This window comes from Lampetra planeri, chromosome 64, assembly GCF_965212315.1.
Source record: "Lampetra planeri chromosome 64, kcLamPlan1.2.h2, whole genome shotgun sequence".
Classification (NCBI taxonomy): Eukaryota; Metazoa; Chordata; class Hyperoartia; order Petromyzontiformes; family Petromyzontidae; genus Lampetra; species Lampetra planeri.
The window spans coordinates 1,608,261-1,625,639 of NC_136170.1; the positions used below are offsets into that span (position 1 = coordinate 1,608,261).

At 51.1% G+C, this 17,379-nt stretch overlaps 1 protein-coding gene across 1 annotated transcript; it reads right to left on the reverse strand.

Annotated features, from left to right (window-relative positions):
• Positions 1-8,894: 8,894 nt before the first annotated feature.
• LOC144737051 (uncharacterized) lies at positions 8,895-16,027 on the reverse strand. The gene is made up of 5 exons (XM_078619700.1): positions 14,869-16,027; positions 13,383-13,982; positions 10,577-10,753; positions 9,553-9,972; positions 8,895-9,031 (listed from the first exon to the last, which is right to left on the reverse strand). Exons 2-5 carry the CDS (start codon positions 13,564-13,566, stop codon positions 8,895-8,897), a joined length of 918 nt encoding a protein of 305 aa, XP_078475826.1. The 5' UTR covers positions 13,567-13,982; positions 14,869-16,027.
• Positions 16,028-17,379: the final 1,352 nt, after the last annotated feature.

Consider the following 17,379-nt stretch of genomic DNA (forward strand, 5'->3'; position numbering starts at 1 on the left):
GCGAGCCGACACTGCCCATGACCGGACATGTCCAGACACGGCCGGGAGACACCACCCCCATCACCACCACCACCACCCCCAACACCACCACCACCACAACCATCACCACCACCACCACCACCACCACAACCATCACCACCACCACAACCATCATCACCACCCCCATCACTACCACCACCACAACCACCACCACCACAACCACCACCCCCATCACCACCACCATCACCACCACCACAACCATCACCACCACCATCACCACCACAACCACCCCCATCACTACCACCACCACCACCCCCCTCACCACCACCATCACCACCACCACAACCACCACCACCCCCATCACCACCACCCCCATCACTACCACCACCACAACCACCACCACCCCCATCACCACCACCACCACCCCCATCACTACCACAACCACCACCACCCCCATCACCACCACAACCACCACCACCCCCATCACCACCACCCCCATTACCACCACCCCCCTCACCACCATCACCACCACCCCCATCACCACCTCTATCACCACCCCCATCACCACTACCACCCCCATCACCACTACCACCACCATCATCATCATCATCACCACCACCATCACCACCATCACTACCACCCCCACCACAACCACCACCACCCCCACCACCACCTCCACCACAACCACCCCCGCCATGACAACTCGTTTCGTTCGAGCGAGCCTCCCCTCGGCTACTCCACATGGGGACTCACTCCACGTGGGTCCCCTTGGTGACCCCACATGGACCCCTCTCCCCTGGACTCCCCTAACCACCACCCCCTCCCCCCCAATTAAAACCACCAGCCCCCCCCCCCACGCGTCACCGTGGTCCCTCGAGTTGTAAATCTCTACCCCCCCCCCCCGTAGTGACGTGGCACGAAGCTCACGTGACCCAACGCCCTCCCCGCTCGCAATGCCCCCAATGATCGAGGCTATAAGAATAAGGGGGTTTACCCCTTTTTTTCTGAAACCTTTTTACCCGGAATCATGTTACTGCATTAACCACAATGCTGGCGGTCAAAATGCAAACAAAAAACACACTTCTTGGTTCTTTCGGTAAAGTCACGTAGAAGGGAAGTATTTTTTAAAATACATTTTATTATTTAATTACTTCCCTTCTACGTGACTTTACCGAAAGAACCAAGAAGATGAATCCCTGCAGTCACGAAAGCTTTAAATCGAAAAAAAACAAACTCTGATAAAATATGCATTGTCCTTGAAACTGATTGGTCCACACCAGAGACGGCTTTCTTTTGAGCCTCGTCTCAATCGGTGTTAGATCAAAGGACGCCAAAAGGCGTACACAGCTCAAAGACGATTCACTATCAAAGTAACGAGGGCTCGGGGTGAGCATCTACATCATTAGACCTCCTTTGGCAGTACCAAAATATAATTTTAAAAAAGGGGAAAAAGCCAATTATCATATTTTGGTACTGGCAAAGAAGGTGTAATGATGATCGAGGCGATGTTTATAATCTACCCCAACCCCACCTCCCCCCACAATTAACGACATCGTTTGCTCCGATAGCTTCCCTGTTGTGTGCGTCTTTGTAGTCTGTGTGTGTGTTCGTGTGTGTGTGTGTTCGTGTTGGTGTGTATGCATGTGTTGGTGTGCGTGGGGAGCGGTAGTGTAGCGGTTAGCGCGCTGCGCTACGAACCCGGCCACCCGAGTTCGATTCCCGCTCACGGCCAACACCAGTGACGATTATCTGAACCGGTCCTGGGCCTCCCCTAGGTCGACTCAGCCTCAAATGAGTACCTGGTGCGGTGTGTAAACATCGCCACTGGGGAGACAAAGGCGGCCGGGCGTGGTGCTGGCCACCCACCCCCTCGTGTGCCGTTGCGGCCTTCATAGGTGCTCGCTAACAGCACTTGCCCCTACAGTCTGTCAAGGCTATATGGGGGATCTTTGTCTTTGTTGGTGTGTGTAGGTGTTGAGTTAATTAAGAACACTGCTTAAAATAATCATTAGCGTCTGCGTAGAAGATTGTTAATAACGGAAGAGATAAGCGGACAATGCCTTTTACACGTGGCCGACTACAAATCAACAAAGGTTGGACGTGTGGACGTGTGTCGGACTTCTTTCGCGCCGTACGTAGCCTACCGTGCTAACCATGGGTCTCTGTGTGAGTCTATGGGCCTCTGTGGGTCTCTATGTGAGTCTATGGGTTTCTGTGTGAGTCTATGGGTCTCTGTGCGAGTCTATGGGTCTCTGTATGAGTCTGGGTCTCTGTGTGAGTCTATGGGTCTCTGTGTGAGTCTATGGGTCTCTGTGCGAGTCTATGGGTCTCTGTGCGAGTCTATGGGTCTCTGTATGAGTCTGGGTCTCTGTGTGAGTCTATGGGTCTCTGTGTGAGTATATGTGTCTCTGTGCGAGTCTATGGGTCTCTGTGTGAGTCTATGGGTCTCTGTGTGAGTCTATGTGTCTCTGTGTGAGTCTATGGGGCTCTGTGTGAGTCTATGGGTCTCTGTGTGAGTCTATGGGTCTCTGTGTGAGTCTATGTGTCTCTGCGTGAGTCTATGTGTCTCTGCGTGAGTCTATGTGTCTCTGTGTGAGTCTATGTATCTCTGCGTGAGTCTATGTGTCTCTGCGTGAGTCTATGTGTACGTACATGAGCTGAACTTCTTTCGCACCCTACGTAGCCAACCGCGCTAATCAGAGGTGCGCCCGTCAGCCGCCTCTTCCCCCCTCGTAAGTGTAGAATGTCAGTGGCATTGTCTTGGAGAGAGGCAAAACTCACTCGACCGGTTTCGGCATCTCGCTCGGGTCAATGCCGGCAATGGGGCAGGTTTCTTGCGAACGGTGTCTCATCAGCAGTAGTCAGGACGGTTCGCTCGGATGAATGCCATCACGTGTGGACCCCTTATCAGTTGCCCCTACCTTATTCTTAGGTTTTTTTCGGTAAAGTCACGTAGGTAAAAAATAAATAAATTAATAAAAGTAAAATAAAATAAAAAATAAAAATCACGACGTTTCGGAGGCAACACAAGCTTCCGTCTTCAGGTGGAACCGTCACAGCACGCTTGCTGCATCAAGTTACTTGATACAGCTATCAATTTGCCTCCGAAACGTCGTGATTTTTATTTTATTTTTATTTTAGTTTTATGAATACAAATTTAATTTTTTTTTTACCTACGCGACTTTACCGAAAAAACCCTAAGAATATGAATCCTTGCAGTCACGAAAGCTTCAAATCTAGAATTAATGCCCCTACCTTGTTCCAGACCAATTCTAGACCGTATCGGTCACCCCGTGCCCCTTTATAAATCTCGACGTTCATCTTACAGAGTCCCATCGCAAGGGAAGAAACACACACAAATAGACAATTCACTCTAGATTTGAAGCTTTCGTGACTGCAATGATTCATACTCGTAGGTTTTTTTCGGTAAAATCACGTAGGAATTTTTTTTTTACATAATAAAAATAAAATAATTGTATTTAATTTTATTTCTATTATTGTTTTGTATTATTGTTATTATTTATTTGGTTATACATTTTTGGTATTATTTGTTTATTTTACCTACGTGACTTTACCGAAAAAAACCTAAGAGTATAGACAATTCACGTTTTAGGTGCCCGCATTGAACGGCTGTGGGCCGTCGAGACCTGAAAACTCAATTTCCCTGCACACGAATTGGGGGATAAACCGTGTGGGGTTGGCAGGTGAGGGATGCTGGCGAGGGCTGTTTTTTTAAAATCCTTTATATTAAGTTCACTTGCTTGCTTGCTTACGACCGTGCAAATCTTTCGGTCGTTTTTTAACCCACTTCCCGTGATCCAATCGAGCTGACATTTTCCACACAGACTCGTTGTGCGTGACAATTAATGTTCGTGACATTTTTTCCCCAAAATTTTACACTTTTAGGACAAAAATAAATTATATTTAATTCCCAATTGCTTAATGGTGCCATGCAATCATCTGACCCATAGGTGGCAGCCATCTCAAGCCAGAGGACGAGAGGACTCTAGCCGCCACGCATATAAAGGATTTATAGTGAAAAACTTTGTTTTTACGGGTTTACTTGTTACGCCCGGTGTCTCATCAGCGGCCAGGGTCTGGCTCGAACGAAACTCAACAAATCACGGCTCAAACATTTACAGGGGGATGAGTCACGCGATGATTGATCAGTGCAAGAGACTCAGTGTAATCATTAGCGCCGCTGCAAAGAATATAAATTGAAACAATGACAGATAAGATGATATCAATAAAGATAAAACGTGTGTTGTCAATAATGGCCATGGTCTATATTATATTATTATATTGTTTTATTTTTATTATTTTATTATTTTCATTCTACGTGACTTTACCGAAAGAATCAAGAAGATGAATCCCTGCAGTCACGAAAGCTTTAAATCGAAATTTCACCTTTGGAACCGGTTTCGACACTCAGTGACTCATCAGCAGCGGAGGCAGCCTTTCTTGAAGCAACGCTGGCGAACTGTGGAACTTGTTGTTGTTGTTGTGTTGTTGTTGTGTTCGTTTGTTGTCTCTCCCCCGTACCTCCGATTAGCCACGGTTGGCCACGTACGGTGCGAAAGAAGTTCGTCTTCACGTGCCATTCATTGTCTGACGGTTTGAAACCCGGCCCTGGGATTCCCCCTCGCCCGCGTGTGTTGGCTCGATCTCTCCCCACGTGTGGCGTGGGTGGCGAATAATTTGCATGAACAACATCAGATAATCACCAACCACCATGAGCTTGACACGTGGAAACCCCGCAGCCCACCAGCCAACCAACCAACCCACCAACCCACCAAGCCACCAACCCACCAAGCCACCAAGCCATCAACCCACCAACCAACCCACCCTCCCACCAACCAACCCACCCACCCACCCAACAACCTACCCACCCAACAACCTACCCACCCACCCACCAACAAACCAACCCACCCACCAACAAACCAACCCACCCACCCCTCCGCCGAATGTCGCGGCACGTGACCCATAGACTCACACAGAGACCCACAGACTCACACAGAGACCCATAGACTCAAACAGAGACCCACAGACTCACACAGAGACCCACAGACTCACACGCGGGGTGCACTCCCCCCCCCCCCCGTTGTTGTGGCCTCTGCATCTCCATCAGCAGCCGTACGAAAGAGGAAGTGGGGGGGGGCGGTGGCGCAGCGGTTAGCGCCGTGCTGCGCTCCGAACCCGGCGACCCGAGTTCGATTCCCCGGTGACGATTCTCCGAACCGGTCCTGGGCTCTCCCCCCTCACGCGATGTGGGTGGGTGGCCAGCACCACGTTCGGCAGCCACCCCCCCCCCCCCCATTAACACACCGCAGCGGGTACTCATTTGATGCTGAGTCGACCTAGAGGAGGCCCAGGACCGGTTCAGATAGTCGTCACCAAAACATCGAACTCGGGTCGCCGGGTTCGGAGCGCAGCGCGCTAACCGCCGCGCCACCGCTCCCCGACAAACAAAGACAAAGATCCCCCGTGTAGCCTTGAACAGACTGTAGGGGCAAGTGCTGTTAGCGAGTAGCAGCAGCTGTGAAGGCTACCGGCGCTGTGGCAGACGAACACCACGCCCGGCCGCCTTTGTCTCCCCAGTGGCGATGATTTTACACACACACACACACACACGCCTACCTGCAACATAAAAGGAGTCTTTAATTTTTTTAAAGTCGTATTGCAAACAAAACACGCAGTGTTATCACCCGAATGATAACAATAGCCACAACACTGCAGCGATGTTTAACCCACAAACACACAGCCGGAATCATCAAGAGCACTGTGTCTGTGAAATATAATATCATCGACAAGGAAGGGCGGCACACAGAGAGAGGACGACTCAGACAGAGGACAGCGTCTTGGTGGCTATGAGATGTTAACTACCTCGCCTGGTATACAGGAGGTCGTGGGTTCCATCCCGACGCCTGCTGTATATTTGTAATTTGCGTGTCTCTTTCACTCATCATCATCATCACGGTGGCTAGGAGATGTTAACTACCTCGCTTGGTTTACAGGAGGTCGTGGGCTCGATCCTTACGCCTGCTGCTGTATATTTGGAGTTTGCGTGTCTCTTTCTCATCATCATCACGGTGGCTATGAGATGTTAACTACCTCGCCTGGTATACAGGAGGTCGTGGGTTCCATCCCGACGCCTGCTGTATATTTGTAATTTGCGTGTCTCTTTCTCTCATCATCATCATCACGGTGGCTATGAGATGTTAACTACCTCGCCTGGTATACAGGAGGTCGTGGGTTCAATCCCGACGCCTGCTGTATATTTGCAGTTTGTGTGTCTCTCATCATCATCACGGTGGCTATGAGATGTTAACTACCTCGCCTGGTTTACAGGAGGTCGTGGGTTCGATCTCGGCCCCTGACAACGCCTGCTGTTGCTGTATATTTGGAGTTTGCGTGTCTCTCCTCTCGGTCTTTCCCCTCCGCGTTTAGAATCGACATTGAAACTGCGGGACAAATGGTCCACGCGCCGACAAGTCCCGCACTCACTTCGCCGAGGCTCTCGTTCCGTGATGACCGAGTTCCGTTTCTGATTTTTTAAAAAAGCTATGAAGCTACGCGGGAAGGCAGCAGCCAACAACTGCCCCAAGTTCTGCGGTCCTACACATGGATTATTGTCATCCAATCAACGGGAAACAGCAGAAAACCCTCAGCCGTGCGCGCGCGTGATGATGATACACTATACACTACACTATAAACTACGAGACGCTACACACTACACTACAAACTACTATACACCACACTACTATACACAACGATATTACAGTACTATGCACTACACAACTATACACCGCAAAGATTTCGATTTAAAGCTTTCGTGACTGCAGGGATTCATATTCTTGGTTCTTTCGGTAAAGTAGCGTAGAAGAGAAATAAAGTAAGGAAACATTATTTATTTATTATTATTTTATTCCCTTCTACGTGACTTTACCGAAAGAACCAAAAATACTATACACTACGCAACTATACACAACACTAGTGACTACACTACTATACACTACACTATACACTGCTATACACAACACTACACGGCTATACACTACACTATACACTGCTATACACTACACAATACACTGCTATACACAACACTACACTATACACTACTATACACTACTATGCACTACACTACTATACACTACACTACACACTACACTATACACTACTATACACTACACTATACACTACACTACACACTACACTACACACTACACTATACACTACACACTACACTATACACTACACTATACACTACACTATACACTACACTATACACTACACTACACACTACACTATACACTACACTACACACTACACTACACACTACACTATACACTAGACCCTGGTGCAGGGTGGTGAGCGGTGTGAGTGCGCCTCGAGTCGGCTGCCCTCTGTCGCCGCCTCCTGGACGATGCCAGGAGGCCGCTGCGTCTCCCCAAAATCCCCACACGGTTTCGATTTAAAGCTTTCGTGACTGCAGGGATTCGTCTTCTTGGTTCTTTCGATGAAGTCACGTAGAAGGGAAATAATAAAATAATAAAAATAAAACATAATCAAATACTTTGTTATGTTTTATTTAAAGCTTCTTTCGTGAGTGCAGGGATTCATCTTCTTGGTTCTGTCGGTAAAGTCACGTAGAAGGGAAGTAATAAAATAATAAAAATAAAACATAATAAAAGTCACGTAGAAGGGAAGTAATAAAATAATAAAAATAAAACATAATAAAAGTCACGTAGAAGGGAAGTAATAAAATAATAAAAATAAAACATAATAAAAGTCACGTAGAAGGGAAATAATAAAATAATAAAAAATAAAACACAACGCAAGCAGCCGTCCTCAGGTGAAGAACAGGTCTGTCGGGAAGACAGCGTCTGAATGAAACACCACCAGGTTTGGCAGCGTATATTGAGCTGGGTTGGAGGGGGAAGAGCGCCTTGACAAAGGAATTTGCATATCAATAGGAATTTAGCATATTTATGGGAAATTCAGGTATGTGATTAGTACTACTTATGCCCGTGCATAACTCTGTCACTTATGATTGCAAGTTGTTGCGAGTCAGTGACTGCTTTAGTGTTAAAATATGGTGCTGTATTTTTAGGATAGTGCGTTTATAATATAATTTTATGTAGATATCCACATTTATTTAATATTTCTCTTCTGCAGTTTTTATTGAAAATGCAATATTTGATATCTCAAAAACCTGATGTGATGGACAAAAACTGATTCCACATTTGGAATCAGCACCCCAAAATTATACCTTATGCCAGAAAAAGTGTGTTGACCAGTGCAATCAATCAATCTCGGCCCACTTTTCCGAACCGAATCGGGTCGCGGCTCCCGGCTCGCCGGCCACTCCGCGGCCAAGTCGCCACCGCCGCGGTCTTCGCAGGGCAGAGGTCACAAACGGGTTTTGATTCCTTACCCGGCTACCCGTACCCGGCCGCACCAGGGTCGCAAACGGGTATCGGGTACCCGATTGCGACCTCTGGGATGAAGCCATGTTGCAGGCGCGGGTGGGTTGATTCTAGGAGCTTGAATTGTGAGAAGAGACAAGACGTTGGGAAATGAGTGACAATCGGTGACTCACCAGTGACTCACGGTCTACCCGTACCCGGCCGCACTAGGGTCGCAAACGGGTACCCGTACCCAGTCGGGTACGGCTAGCCGGGTATCGGGTAGGGTACGGGTATCGGGTAGGGTACGGGTATCGAGTAGGGTACGGGTATCGAGTAGGGTACGGGTATCGGGTAGGGTACGGGTATCGGGTAGGGTACGGGTATCGGGTAGGGTACGGGTATCGGGTAGGGTACGGGTAACGGGTATCGGGTAGGGTACGGGTATCGGGTACCCGGTTGCGACCTCTGTCGCAGGGCCATCGCGGCCTCCGGGTTTGTTTCGTTTGTTCACAGAGCGAGAGACGATTGTGTTTTGGCGATGCGGGACATCGACGGAACGCCGGACACGTCGTTCGTCAGCGGTGACGCGTCCACCTTGCAGACCACGTCAGCTGTGACGCGATCGCCGCCTGACGACGATGCTGCTGCTCGGGTGGGAAACTCAACAAAGTCTCGGGCAGCGGCGTGGCGACTGTGGGTCATCCAAAACGTGCAACGTGCAACGTGCAACGTGCAACGTGCAACGTGCAACGTGCAACGCCGCAATGACGCGGTCCACACGCACCGAGGGGGAGACATCACGGTGACGACGATGACGACGACGACGATGATGATGATGATGATGATCCAGCACTCCGCTGGCCCCTCACGCCGTTGTGTCCGTCTGGGCTTGACCATCCGAATGTGAGAATAAAGCCCCCCAGGTGCGACGACGACGATAACTATGACGACAACGACGACGATGATGACCGTGAGGACGGACGAAGGGGCGGCCGTGACGTTCACCGTCGTCACCGCCTCTCCCGGCCACGGCCGCCCCCCCCCCCCAACCAAAGGATGACTCAATACGCCCGAGTCTGCCTCGCATCTTTCCTCCTCCTCCCCCGCCCCCCCCCCCGCCGCCCCCCCCCTCCTCCCCCCCCTCCTCCCCCCCCCTCCTCCCCGCCCGCCCCTCCCCTCTTCGCATCGCTGCGCACGGGAGCGCTGGCCGGCCTCGTCCGCTCGCTCATCTCCACGGCGACGCCCTCCTCGTCCCGCGGCCTCTTCCGGAGCAGCCGCTCCCGCTCCGGCTCCGGCTCCCGCTCCGCCTGGCCGACGCCGAGCGGCCCAACGTCCGCCGCGACCGCCGCCGCTGCGGCTTCCACCGTCGCCTGCGTGGCGACGCCGGCGCCGGTGACACCGCCGCCGGTGACGCCGCCGACCTCCAGGCAGTTCTCGAGCGCGGCAAGCACCGGCACCACGACGAGCAGCAGCAGCCAGCCGATGAGCGCCAGGCCGTAGGAGTAGCCAAAGCGCAGCAGGCCGGGACCCCCCTCGTAGCCACTGCGGACCGTGAACGATGCCCACGGGATGAGCGTCAGCACGCCTGGGGGGGGGGGGGGGGCACAAGGGGGGGGGGGGCACGGGGGGGGGCACAAGGGGAGGTGGGAGGGTGAGGGGTCGGTGGCCGTGGGAGGATGCGGTGGGGGGGAGCAGGGGTGGAGGGAATTGGGGTGAGGGGGCATCCGAGATTACAAGCGGCACGGGGATAGGTGGGGGGTGAGGGGGCAGCGAGGTGATGAGAGGGGAGAGGCAGGAGAGTGGTTGGAGTGAGATGAGAGGTAGGAGAGTGCGTGGAGGGGAGTGGGGTGGGATGAGAGGCAGGAGAGAGCGTGGAGGGGAGTGGAGTGAGATGAGAGATGAGAGGCAGGGAAGAGCGTGGAGTGAGATGAGAGGCAGGGGAGAGTGTGGAGGGGAGTGAGATGAGAGGCAGGAGAGAGCGTGGAGGGGAGTGGAGTGAGATGAGAGGCAGGGGAGTGTGTGGAGGGGAGTGGAGTGAGATGAGAGGGGAGAGGTAGGAGAGAGCGTGGAGTGAGATGATAGGCAGGAGAGTGCGTGGAGCGGAGTGGAGTGAGTTGAGAGCCAGCGGAGTGAGCCTGCCAGTCGCATCATCACCAGGAGTGATCTGGGCCCCAGCCGGCGCTACTCACCGGTGGGCATGAGCACAGCGAGCAGCAGCGAGCTGGGCACCAGCGTGCGCTCGCGGTGCAGGGCGGGGGTCCCGTGCCGCCGCTGGTCCCAGAAGAGCAGCATGTGGAGGCACACGGAGGCCCCGGCGCACGCCAGCACGCACGCGGTGCCCGCGTACACACGCTCCGCCTGCACGGCTGCGGAGAGGCACCCCCGAGATGTTAGCTACCTCGCCTGGTACGCAGGAGGTCGTGGCTTCGATCTCGACCCTGACGCCTATTGCTGTGTATTTGGTGTTTGCGTCTCTCATCATTATCACGGTGGCTAGGAGATGTTAGCTACCTCGCCTGGTGTACAGGAGGTCGTGGGTTCGATCTCGACCCTGACGCCTGCTGCTGTATATTTGGAGTTTGAGTCTCTCAGCATCATCACGGTGGCTAGGAGATGTCAACTACCTCGCCTGGTGTACAGGAGGTCGTGGGTTCGATCCCGACCCTGACGCCTGCTGCTGTTAATTTGGAGTTTGCGTCTCTCATCATTATCACGGTGGCTAGGAGATGTTAACTACCTCGCCTGGTACGCAGGAGGTCGTGGGTTCGATCCCGACCCTGACGCCTGCTGCTGTATATTTGGAGTTTGTGTGTCTCTCTCTCTCATCATCACGGTGGCTAGGAGATGTTAGCTACCTCGCCTGGTGTACAGGAGGTCGTGGGTTCGATCTCGACCCTGACGCCTGCTGCTGTATATTTGGAGTTTGAGTCTCTCATCATCATCACGGTGGCTAGGAGATGTCAACTACCTCGCCTGGTGTACAGGAGGTCGTGGGTTCGATCCCGACCCTGACGCCTGCTGCTGTATATTTGTAGTTTGTGGTGTCTCTCTCTATCTCTGTGGCCGCGTGGATTTTCCTCCGGGTCCTCCGATTTTCCCCTCCGCATTTAGAGTCCGCGTCACCACACGTTTAGAGTGTTTGGCTACTACCATGAATGTCGACACGATGTCGAGAAGCCGCCACTGCCTCGCGCTGTCATTGGTGATGTCCAGGCCGCTCCTGATAAAGAGCTACTTAGCTCAGTGAGGCCTTGCCTGGTAAAATACAATAAAATGGTTCGTGGTTTCATTTATCCTTTGCCAAGTAGGTCGTGGTTCCGACCGGGTGGCCGCCCTGGTTAATACCCGCGTGGCACTCCCACGACAAAAGTTATCGTCGGGGTGGTGGAAAGCATCCAGGCCAGCAGCTGGCCAGGAAACCCGAACCGTAGAATATTTCAAATGTTTTTTGTGATAAATTAATATCGAGGTGGGGCACTGCCACGCCTTGTTCTTCCGCTAATAATTATTAAAATAAATCACGATGCAACACGTTTTCTGTTCCTGGGTAGTAAGTGTTATTTCCTAATTGCTTATGCCTCAAAAGTATAGAGAATGGCTATTATTGCCCACAAACTTTGCTTTTGTGACCAGGACTTTACGTGAAGGAATGACACAAATGCACACCACGTTTTCTCAATGAAAATAGGTACATTTCTAAATATAAATGTTTTTTTGCTACACAGTGAATCATTATACGTGATTCACTTCCCGCACCGCACAAACTGCGGTCATCCTCGCAAGCAGCGGCGGCTTCTGGCCGAGCCGTCGAACAAAGACGGACAGCGCTTTCAGATTGCGCTTCTGCGGCCGTCTGGAACGCTCTTCCCTTTCGGGTTTTCGGAAGCCACTGGGAGCTGTGCTGCATCTTCTAAATCATCATCATCATCGTCGTCGTCGTCGTCATCGTCGTCGTCGTCGTCGTCATCGTCGTCGTCATCATCGTCGTCGAGATTGACAAACTCATTTCTTTGGAACTGATTTTTGTGTGTTAGTTTGTTGTCCTTCCCCCACACCTCCGACAAGCGTGGTTGGCTACGTACGGTGCGAAAGCAGTTCAACATGCATAGACTCACGTAGAGACCCATAGACTCACACAGAAACCCAGAGACCCATAGACTCACAGAGACCCATAGACTCACCCATAGACTCACACAGAGACCCATAGACTCACGTAGAGACCCATAGACTCACACAGAGACCCATAGACTCACACAGAGACCCATAGACTCACACAGAGACCCACATACTCACACAGAGACCCATAGACTCACACAGAGACCCACATACTCACACAGAGACCCATAGACTCATACAGAGACCCATAGACTCACACAGAGACCCATAGACTCACACAGAGACCCACATACTCACGCAGACTAGCAATGTTGGCTACGTACTGCGCGAAAGAAGTTCAATGAACAAACCACGGCCGTGAATTTTACCAAACATGAGCGGTGCCCAAACTCGTCATCTTCGATCAATCAATCACGACCACCCACCACTCCACCCACCCAACCAACCAACCACCCACTCCACCCACCACTCCACCCAACCAACCACCCACTCCACCCACCAATCCACCCACCACTCCATCACTCAACTACTCCACCCACCCACCACTCCACCCACCACTCCACCACCCACTCCACCCACCACTCCACCAACCACTCCACCCACCACTCCAACCACCCACCCACCACTCCACGACCCAGCCACCCACCCAGCCACCCACCACCCACTCCACCCACCACTCCACCCACCAGCCACCCACCACTCCACCCACCACTCCACTCACCACTCAACCACTCCACCCACCACTCCACTCACCACTCACCATTCCACCCACCACTCCACCCACCACTCCATCAACCACTCCACCCCCACTCCACCCCCACTCCACCACCCCACCACCCACTCCACCACCCACCCACCCACCACCCACCCCACACCCACCTGTGTCATCCCTGAAGCCTGCTCTGGCGAGTCGAGGCTGGGGGTCGTCCCACAGTCCGCCCTGCGCGTCCCAGCGGCTCGAGGCGGCGGCCACCAGGGCGCACAAGCTGCCCACGACGCCGGCCACCGCCTGGGTCGCCTGCAGGGCACGACGCAGGGGACCCTGCGAGCCCGAGAACAGCATGGCCCGGCACGAAGAGGACCGATCCTAAAGCGGACAGAGCCCAAAGCGGTCCGATCCTAAAGTGTGGTCCAACCCCAATGCCCCCCCCCCCCCTGATCTCAGTGGGATCCGACCCCCAGTGCGATCCAACTCCAGTGAGATATGTTCTTCAAAACGGTTCGATCCCAATGGGGCCCGATTCCAATGCGATCCGACTTAACACAAGACTTGAAGTGACTCGACCTGACTCAAGACTCGACCCGACTCAAGACTCGATCCGACTTGATCCGACTCGAGACTTGATCCGACTCGAGACTTGATCCGACTCGAGACTTGATCCGACTCGAGACTTGATCCGACTCGAGACTTGATCCGACTCGAGACTTGATCCGACTCGAGACTTGATCCGACTCGAGACTTGATTCAGGACTCGGGCTCTGTCAGGATTCAGCGTGGAAACCCGAGTCAGTCGACGGCGTTAATCAGGACTACTACAACTATAGTATTACTACTACTACAACCATAGTATTACTACTACTACCATAGTATTACTACTACACTACTACTATAGTATTACTACTACTACAGTACTACGACTGCTATAGTATTACTACTACTACAGTACTACTACTACAGTACTACACTACTACTACTACACTACTACTACTACACTACTACACTACTACTACACTACTACTACTACACTACTACTACACTACTACAGTACTACTACGCTACTACTACCACTACCACCACCACTACTACTACACTACTACTACACTACTACTACACTACTACTACACTACTACTACTACAGTACTACTACACTACTACTACCACTACCACCACCACTACTACTACACTACTACTACACTACTAGACACTACTACACAGTACCACCACCAACCGCCACCACCACCACTAACCGCCAGCACTAACCGCCACCACCACACCACTAATCACCACCACTAACCACCAGCACTAACCGCCACCACCACACCACTAACCACCACCACTAACCGCCACCACTAACCGCCACCACTACACCACTAACCACCACCACTAACCACCACCACCACACCACTAACCACCATCACCACCAACCGCCACCACCACCACCAACCGCCACCACCACCACCAACCGCCACCACCACCACCAACCGCCACCACCACACCACTAACCACCACCACTAACCACCACCACCACTAACCGCCACCACCACACCATTAACCACCACCACCAACCGCCGCTACCACCACCAACCGCCACCACCACACCACTAACCACCACCACTAACCGCCGCCACCACCACCACCACTAACCGCAGCGAATTCCGTTGATAATTCTCCAAAGCGCTCCTCCCTCTCGTAGTCTCACTCAGTCTCTCTCTGTATCGCTCTCTATCAGTCTCACTCAGTATGTCTCTCTCTCACTGTCTCTGTCTCTCTCAGTCTGTCTCTCTCAGTGTATCTCTCAGTCTGTCTCTCTATCAGTCTCACTCAGTCTCTGTCTATCTATCAGTCTCAATCTATCTCTCAGTCTGTCTCTCAGTCTCTCGATCACTCTCTCTCTCTCTCACTGTCTCTATCAGTCTCTTACCAGGCTCACTCTCAGTCTGTCTCGCTCTCAGTCTCTCAGTCTCACTGTCTCTCTCGCTCAGCCTCTCTCTGTGTCTGTCTCTCTATCTGTCTATGTCTGTCTGTCTCTGTGTCTCTGTCTGTCTGTGTGTCTCTCTCTGTGTCTCTCTCCCTCCACAGCCCCCCGAAGTGCCCTGGGGGCACGCTTCTTGGGGGCACGCGTCTTGCGCAACCTCGCAACGTGCTGGAGTCGAAGTTCTGAGGCGGGGCGGGGCGAGTCGCCTGTGTGGGTGGAACGCGGGGGGGGGGGGATTGTGATGTGTGTATGTGTGTGTGTATGTGTGTGTGTATGTGTGTGTGTCAGTGTGTGTGTCTCTATGAGTGTCTGTGTATCTCTATGAGTCTCGGTGTATCTCTATGAGTCTCTGTGTGTCTCTATGAGTCTCTGTGTATCTCTATGAGTCTCTGTGTATATCTGAGTCTCTGTGTATCTCTATGAGTCTGTGTGTCTCTGTGAGTCTATGTGTGTCTCTATGAGTCTCTGTGAGTCTCTATGAGTCTCTGTGTATCTCTATGAGTCTCTGTGTATATCTGAGTCTCTGTGTATCTCTATGAGTCTGTGTGTCTCTGTGAGTCTATGTGTGTCTCTATGAGTCTCTGTGTGTCTCTATGAGTCTCTGTGTATCTCTATGAGTCTCTGTGTATATCTGAGTCTCTGTGTATCTCTATGAGTCTGTGTGTCTCTGTGAGTCTCTGTGTATCTCTATGAGTCTCTGTGTGTCTCTGAGTCTCTGCGTGTTTCTATAAGTCTCTGTGTATCTCTGAGTCTCTGTGTATTTCTATGAGTCTCTGTATCATCTACTGAGATTTCGTGTCGCCCTTCCTCCTCCTTCTCTGCTCAATACGCACAAGCCGCAGTGGCTTTGTCATCGTCCCATTGTGCGGTCCAGAGCCGACGACCAAAACTGGTTTGTCATCAATGTACAGTACAGGATGGTCCACATGTCCTGTGACCCCTCCCCCCAATTAATGTTAACCCTTCGCATTTGAACACGTAGGCTTTCGCGACCAATATTATTCATAATCAACGTTTTTGGGTTAGATCGCGTTATTTATAAATGTGTCGTAACCCTCCACCACCCGACACGGCCAATCAGCAAAAAAAGTGTCACGTTGACAAAAGACAAAATAGTTCACTACTTTAGCCCACCGGTGTGTTGAAGAGTGAATCCACAACATTTACAAAAATAAACCACAACATTTACAATTTATATTTTTGTAAATGTTGTGGATTCATTCTTCAACACACCGGTGGGCTAAAGTAGTGAACTATTTTGTCTTTTGTCAACGTGACACTTTTTTTGCTGATTGGCCGTGTCGGGTGGTGGAGGGTTACGACACATTTATAAATAACGCGATCTAACCCAAAAACGTTGATTATGAACCTTTCGCATATTGCTAATTAAGACAAGGTGAGATTTTTTGTTTTGTTTAAAAAGGCCACGTGTTTTTTTCAATGCGCGCACTTTCGTTTGCGCTCCAAAAAAGTAGAAAGTTAAAAATGTTTTCGTTGGACCACCCAGCCAGAATGAATCTGATTTCACGTGCTTGAATACAAGCGGAGTGGCTTGCGCAAAGGAAGATTCAACGCGCCCGATAGGAAGCCACCGACTTTTATTGAGCAACATCAAATCTGATCAATTCTAGGGGGGGGGGGGGGGGTCAAAAGAATGCACTTTCTACGTTTTGAGCGCCAACAAAAGTGGGTGCGTTGGAGACGAAAATAGGAATCATAAGCAGAGGGCTTTATTTACAGTAGTTGCGTTCAGATGTTCAAATACCAGACACCGTTTGCGAGACATCTTCACGCCTGCATTGAGCACACGCGTTGTATTTGTGGCCAAAACATGCAAACAAAATAAGTTATATTTTTAAAAACTAAAAAAAAACACGCTTTAATTAAATGTACCGTACGAGTAATGGAAGAACTCCACGACTCGAGAAAGTGGCCCGAAGCTTGCCGTAACGTGCATAATTAGACCCAAGCCGAAACATAACATATGCAAAATAACGTTTTACAATATAATTTTAATGATATAATATAGTATTGTCATCAGTATGACATAAGTATACCAAGTTTGCAGTCGATACCACATTGGAAAGTGGGTTAAAATTGAGTCGCAAGATTTGAGGATACACCAACAGACAGTGTGAGTTAATACTGGTAAGAACCTCCTGGTTACATCAGCCCACAGG

Excerpts from the sequence above, each read along its gene's own strand:
- LOC144737051 (XM_078619700.1), bottom strand. The coding sequence starts at position 13,566 with ATGCTGTTCTCGGGCTCGCAGGGTCCCCTGCGTCGTGCCCTGCAGGCG. Across the intron at positions 10,754-13,382 it reads AGGCTTCAGGGATGACACAG|CCGTGCAGGCGGAGCGTGTG; the intron begins GTGGGTGTGGGG and ends GCCTCTCCGCAG. Across the intron at positions 9,973-10,576 it reads CGCTGTGCTCATGCCCACCG|GCGTGCTGACGCTCATCCCG; the intron begins GTGAGTAGCGCC and ends CCCCCCCCCCAG.